The 6,851-nt window shown below is 55.1% G+C and overlaps 1 protein-coding gene across 1 annotated transcript in view; it reads right to left on the reverse strand.

The window, feature by feature from the left end:
* Positions 1 to 1,397: 1,397 nt before the first annotated feature.
* The window catches only part of ANKRD16 (ankyrin repeat domain 16), an 8,278-nt gene continuing 2,824 nt past the window's right edge, over positions 1,398 to 6,851 (reverse strand). Inside the window, exons 3-7 of the mRNA XM_026044329.1 lie at positions 6,296 to 6,338; positions 5,494 to 5,602; positions 4,743 to 4,904; positions 3,060 to 3,138; positions 1,398 to 2,318 (exon numbers count right to left, since the gene is read on the reverse strand). Coding sequence (XP_025900114.1) covers positions 2,164 to 2,318; positions 3,060 to 3,138; positions 4,743 to 4,904; positions 5,494 to 5,602; positions 6,296 to 6,338 — 548 coding nt within the window. The 3' untranslated portion in view covers positions 1,398 to 2,163. The remainder of the gene's footprint in view (positions 2,319 to 3,059; positions 3,139 to 4,742; positions 4,905 to 5,493; positions 5,603 to 6,295; positions 6,339 to 6,851) is intronic.

The raw sequence follows: 6,851 nt of genomic DNA on the forward strand, positions 1-6,851 counted from the left end.
CATCCCTCCATCCCCTCATCCATCCCTCCCCCCTCCATATTCCCATCCCTCCATCCCATCCCTCCTTGCATCCTCCCTCTTCCCATCCCTCTGTCCTTCCAACCCTCTATCCTTCCACCCTATCCTTGCACCCTTAGCCTCTCATCCCTCCACCCTTCCCTCCATCCTTCCAATCTTCCCATCCTTCTTCCACCTTCCATCCTCCCTTCTCTCCTTCCATTTTCCCCTTCCTCCATCCCTCCATCCTCTCATGCTTCCATCTCCTTCCCACCCTCCATTCTCCCAACTCTGCTGTTTCCACCCTCACGTCCTTCCATCCCTTCCAGCTCCGCTCTTTCCAGCCCCTCCTCCGTGCCCTGGGTCCCGCTGCCTCCATCATCCCCAAAAACGGCTCCCGGGGGGGCAGCCCCCACTTCCCCTTTTGGGACCACTTTCATTTCTCCCTCTTAACACCTCCCCCTTTGCCCCTTTTTTACCCCAAAACACCCCAAGCCCCAGTGTCACATCTGTGCGGAGGCGGCTTTGAGAAAGTTCTGTCTTTTGTAGTTTTTTGGGGGCATTTCCCAGCTTTGTTTCCGTAGAGGCTGGAGTTTCCCAGCCCTGGGGAACCCCGCCTTGCACCTCCCTTTGCCACTGATTCAATCCCAAACTCAGGGGGAAAAAAAACAACAGCTGTTTTCCAAGGAGTCAGCAAGCGGAATCAGCACTGGGCTGGATGCCGGGAAGTGCAGAATTCCCAATGGGGCCACCACCCGTGAGCTGAGTTTATCTGTGCTCGGTCGTGCTGTTTGTGCTGTGTCTGACCCCCAGGCTGGGCCTGTCCCCGGCCGGGATTAGAGGCCCAAGCCGGGATTAAGCGCCCAGAGCTGCCCTGCGCTGTCAGCGCTTACAGCCTCTTAGCGCAACTGTAGGGCGGCAGGGACAGAGCTGACCGTGACGGCGCTTGCACCGATTCCCTTCCAAAATACCCCAAAAATGGTGTCCTCCTGAAGAAGGCTACCCCAAAAAGCCTGGGTTTCACCCCAAGGGGAGGAGAAAGGCTGAACCTGAGCTCCATGGCTGCTTGTTCCTTGTGCCGTGCGCGATGGCAGGAGCCAGTCCAGCCCTACGCTTTTTATTTTACGGATTTAATCGAGCCTGGATTTAGGAGAAGGGTGAGGAATGAGCATGGCCGAGGAAGTGTCTTTGATGAGAGGAGGCTCTTAGCTTCCTGTCCAGGCACTGCCCAGCCCTCTGCTACTGACAGGAATCCTTCAGAAATCATAAAACATCACACAAATAACACAAATTGCTTTTTCTGAGGTGTTTACTAAGGCCAGGAAAGCTAGGAACAAATCTAGGAACACTCTCCTTTGCTTTCTCATGAAGTCCTGACTCACAAGCTATTCGTCTCCATCAGCAGAGTCCGAGGGAAACACACAGTCCTGGAAATTGCCCCTGGTGCTCTGGTTTTCAGGGACATGGCGGACACTCTGGAGTCTCTTCGGCTCGGGATCTTTGTGATGAATCGTGGCATGGAAGCATCTCGCTTACCCTGAGGCAGCTCCAAGTTGCTTGAGGTCACCAGGTGCTTGAAGTCACCAGGAGATCATTGAAGCTCCTTGGCTTCTTCCAGGATGCTGCTGAAAGAGGAGGTCGCTTAAAGCAGTTTAACAGTTTTGTGGGTCCAGAGAAAGCTTTAGAAATCAGTGCTCCGGGTTTATCTTTTCCTGCAGGATGTTGTGAAACATCCTGTGAAGAGCCAGGCTCCACGGGCTTCAAGGCACACAGGTCCCCCGAGGTCATCAACCCGGAGCACGTTCCTCACGGGGTTTTCCATGAGGAGGTACGGATTCCAACATTGGGATGTGCTGGCACAAGCGGAGATGAGGAGATGTAAATCAGCCCTGGGATATGGTCATGAAGGAAGAGCAGCCATGAATTTGCAAGGACGGGGTTGGGCAGCGGTGCCAAAGCCCGGGTGCATTACGCCCGTTATCTCATCGAGATAATCCTATTTAGGGCAGCGCTTTCTCCTGGCCACACTTCCCACGTGGCAAGCTGGAGCTCCGCGCTCAATCCTCGGCTAAAAATCCCACTCTTACGCAGGTGGCCGCCTAAATCCGGAGAGTCGCCAGGGCCGAGGAACATCCCTGTGCTCCAAATGTTCTTCCTGGGCCAGTTTCAGGCGTCGGCGTCTTGGAAGAGCCGGAGGACGCGGGGATCCCGTGCGAGGCGGCGCGCGAGGCCGCCCGCGCTGTCCGGCACGTCGCGCAGGCCGGCGCCGAGCAGCAGCCGCGCGCAGGCCGCGTGCTGCCCCGCGCATGCCATGTGCAGCCCTGCGGGGACGGAGGAGGGACGTCAAGGAAGGAACCGAGATTCCCCGGCGGCTTCGGCCTCCCTCGGCTTCAGCTGCAGCTGCACGGAGGGAAATGGAAGCCGCAGAGGAAACGCGGCAAGGGTGAAAAAAGGACTTTTTTGGTGCGGTTGTGTTACCCGCGCAGTGACAGAACAGGGCTCAGCTGCCCCGCTGCAGCAGGGGCAGGATGACTAAACTGCTGAGGCAGGGCAGGGGACACATCCTCTTCCTCACCCAGCTGCGCAGGTGGAGGAGCTACGAGCCCTCCTCCCCACCAGCTCCCTCTGAAGCGGCGCCCTGGGGACAGGGTGACACGACCAGGGCCGGCAGGAAACCACAACAAACCTGCAGGGCTGGACAAGTTGAGCAGAGCTTGAACCCACTCGCTAGGGGCTGGGAGGGAGGGAGGCTGAGCGATACCAGGCTGCCCACGCTCACCACGGAAGCGGGTTCCTGAGCAAAACCTGAACACTGGGGAAGTTGCCAATTTTGGCAACGATTGAAGCCATTTTTATACATATATATATTTGTATTTTTTTAATATATATATTTTTTTAAAAGAGATGCCTGTGCAATCACTGCCCATGCCTGCTGCCCTCGGAGTTCTGCCCTGCCCAATTGCAGCTGCATTCGGGGGAGATGTAGGGAAGCAGGGAGGGATGTTGGGCTCCTGAAAGCTTCATGCAAAGGGGGCAGGGAGAAGGGACAGCTGCAGCCTTACCCGAGCGGCCCTTCCCGTCCTTGGCGTGGACGTCGGCACCGAGGGACAGCAGCGTCTCGATGGTGTGAGTGTGTCCTTCCTGCGTGGGCGAGCACGGGACACTCTGCAGGAGCGAGTTTGCAGAGAGCCTCCCCCGTGGGAGCCTCACAGAGGCTGAACAGAGAGCAAAGCAGGGGCCTAATTCCCTCTGCCAACAATTAACGTGATGTTTAAAATTAAAGGGATTCAGCTTGGACCAGAAGCAGTTAAAAATCATCCATGGCAAAGAGCCATCTCCAATGGTGATGTTACAGCTTGGCAGGACAGATGTGAAGGAGTCAACCACGTCCAGATCCAAGTCCTGGTGTAGGTGACCGTGCATCCCGTAGGATCCTCCTGGTCGTGGCTCAGCAGCCTCCTTGGCCACCCTGCACGACGAGGGGGCCTCAAGGATGTGGAATTTGGAGACCGGGCTCCCAGTGATTACAGCAGGGTGGCAAAGCCCCAGGATGTTCCTTAACAGCAAATTAAGTGCACTGAAACTGTCAAGCGAGCTCACCTTCTCTCTCCAACTCTTGTCTCCATTCAAATAACTCAATTAAATTGCTTTTAACTGCAGCTGGCCACAGAGCTGCAGGATCTTGGACTTACCTTTAATAGTTGGCAACGGGGTCTTTGAGGAGAGGCCTAAAAATCAGCAGGAAGCTGCGTGCAACCCTCACACCGTAACACGAGTTCACCTCGGAAATCTAGAGCCTCAGATCCTCTCTCCCTAAAACAAGGCTTCATTTTGTGCTTCCTCCTTTGCTGCAATGAATTAGGCTCTGTCACACAGCAGGACAGCCTTATTTTTAGCCCCTCTTTCCCCCGTTATTGTACGACTTGGTTGCATCCTATTCCTCCCCGCGCACCCTCTCTGTGCGGCAAAAACATCAAGCCAGGAACCGCTTGGGCTGCCACGGCCTTGGCAGCAAATCGAGTTGAAAGTGTAATTTGATTTTCACGTATTTATAAATGCAAAACAACAAGAATTAAGGCGGGGAAGAAAAAAATGCCACCAGGCAAACAAACAATGCTGTAAATACGAAGTGACAGCGAGCCTCGGGAAGGAAGAGGAACCTATTGGGTCGCTCTCCGACCAGCCGCTCGCCAGGACAGAGCTGGGATCTTCTCCAAGGCACATTGTGCTCCCCAAGAGCCGTGCTGTTAAACGTACCCTTGGCAACCAAGAGGGCTTTCAGTGGGGTTTCGTGGAGCATGAGGAAGGGAGGCCGGGAGAAAGGCCTCCTTTGTGGGAGCCAGCGAATGCCCTGGCTGGGTCCTGCTGGAGGGGAATGTGGCTGCCAGCGCTCAGCAAGTGTCACCCAGGCGTCTGGGGGACGGCGTCCAGAAGGAATCCGGGTGGCTGCAGAGGGCTTGGGGACTTCTCTGCACACCCAGCGAGCAGTGTAGGTGCTCAGCAAGCCCCACGAGCCTCGTGGGTGAAGGATGGGAGCAGGAGAGTGCTCAGACTGCCCTCACTTGGCTGCAACTCAAAGCAGTTTGATTCGTCCCCATCTCCTCTGCCAGGAGGAACCATCACTTCTCAAGAGCTGCTCCCTATAGTGTAAATCCCATGGCCACAGAGAGGGAAAAGCTCCTTCAGGGGCTGGCTGGGAGGTCAGCAACTGGCAGAGACTTTGCCAGGGGGGTTAAGAGACCAACCTTGGCGGCGTAGTGCAGTGCTGTGAGGCGCAGGGCCGTCGCTCTCGCGTCCACGTCGGTGCCCAGCTCGGACACGAGGAAGCGGATGGCGCCGTCCTGGGCCGTGACGGCCGCCAGGTGCAGAGCCTGAGCGCCCAGCGCGTCCGCGGCCGACGGGCAGGCCTGGAAGGGCAGCAAGGAGGGACGGGGAGAGCGGTGGTCGACACAACCGGAGCCTTCAAGGACAAGCAGCAGCCCATGCAGGGAGGCAAATGGGATGATCCCATGGGAGCTCTGCAGGTCCCTGAACTTGAACTGCCAGGATGCAGAAGCAAGAAGGCAAATAGGGGAAACACTGGGCACGCTCATGGCAGGGGATCTGATCTCACCTCTTGCTTCCCCATTGCCTGACTTGGATTTACAAAACCTAGAAGGTAGCGACAAGGCCTCTGGCATCTGCAGTGGCAGCCTCGTGGCAGTCAGCCAGGCATCAGAACGGGGAATTAAATCAACCCTTCCATGTTCCCCATTCAAAAATGTCAGGAAACCTTGCAAACATTTTATACCTTCATGTACAAGCAAAGGCAAGACCAGGAGCCTGGTCCTGATGTTCTTACTCAATCCTCACGCCGCTAAATCTTGCTTAATTCCCAGGGGAATTTGCCCACATTGATTTTTCACAATTTGGTTACGATGAGCACAGTGGTTATTGCCTTGTGTGGCAATTCCAGGACAGGTCTGGGAGGAGGGAAAAGAGGTTTCAGGCACCTACCTGGTGCTTTTCCAGGAGGAGCCGGGCGATGTCCACGTGCCCGTTCTGGATGGCATCCATAAAGGGAGTGACTCCGCAGTTGTCCCTGCTGTCAGGTTTGTAGTGGCACCTGGCAGAGGGGATAAAAGCCACCCCTGAGCACAGAGCTGCTGGCATCTCCACAACACTCACTGCACCGTTGCTTTGTGTTGGAAAACACCAGAAACTATTGGTAAGATTTCACCAAAAAAGACAGGCAAAGCCTATCCCGAGCACATGTTAAACCTTCCTGGGGGCTTTACTGGGCCATGACCAACACGGGAGTACCATGAAGGGAGAAAAGACCAAATCAAAGTCAAAAGCCTGGCTTGAGGCACAGCATAAACGGCTACAGTCACCACGAGCCAAACACTCAGAGCGGTCAGCAAGGCTGGAACGGGCTGGTTAAAGGGACCTGCTGGTGGCTCTGGCAGCAGGAGCTGCTGCTGCTGCTCAGGAAGGCAATAGGATGAGGACGGTTGGTTTAAAGCAGCAGTTAGGAGCAGTCTAAGGATAAAGCCTAAGGATAAAGCCCAGCCTGAGCTGCCACAAAAGCCTTTCCTCATTATCGCGCAGCCACCGACACGTTGCAGGCAACTGGGATGAATCAGCAGAGAAGCAGAGCTGGGTTACGTAACGGGGCTCATGCCACAGCAAAGCCGGTGCCTGTCAGCCAAACACTTATCCCCAAGGCCCCAAAATGGCTGGGAAAAGCTGGGAAAATGGGACACGGTGTCAGGATGGCAAGCAGGAGAGAGGCACCTTCTACACGAGGCTGGCTTACCGTGCCAGGAGCAGCTCCACCACGTCGAAGTGGCCGTGCATGGCTGCAAGAGAGAGCAAGCAGAGGGTTAATTTATGTTTTCGTGCCACCTTCTGCCTCCGGCGGAACATAAGCGGGTTTCTGGTGCGGAAGGAGCTGCAAGAGGGTTTCAATTCAAAGCTTCTCATTTTCCTTTTTTTGCCTGCAGATCTCCAGCCTTTCCTCCACCTAATCCTATAGGGAAAATATGGGATAAAACGGAGGGAAGGCATGGCACATAGGCACCATTTGCTTGCAGAGTGCATGCGTGAGAGGCTACACGCTGCAATTAAGCTGACACAAAGATCTTTTCTCGCTGGAATTTGTTAATCCCCTAAGCGAAATGTGGGAGAAGCAAAGCGAGTACAAAGCCAGGAGCTGGATATTCCCACCCCTCCGCAGGCTCCCGGCCCTCCTGTCGCATCCTCCGAGCGAAGCATCCTTGCCCGGAGGACAAACAGTAGCAGCGTGGGGAGGATTTGAATGTCAGGTGATGAAATATTCCATTAAAAAAAAAAAAAAAAAAAAAAAAAAAAAA

This window comes from Nothoprocta perdicaria, unplaced genomic scaffold (genome assembly GCF_003342845.1).
Source record: "Nothoprocta perdicaria isolate Ctin4 unplaced genomic scaffold, notPer1 scaffold_359, whole genome shotgun sequence".
Taxonomy (NCBI): domain Eukaryota; kingdom Metazoa; phylum Chordata; class Aves; order Tinamiformes; family Tinamidae; genus Nothoprocta; species Nothoprocta perdicaria.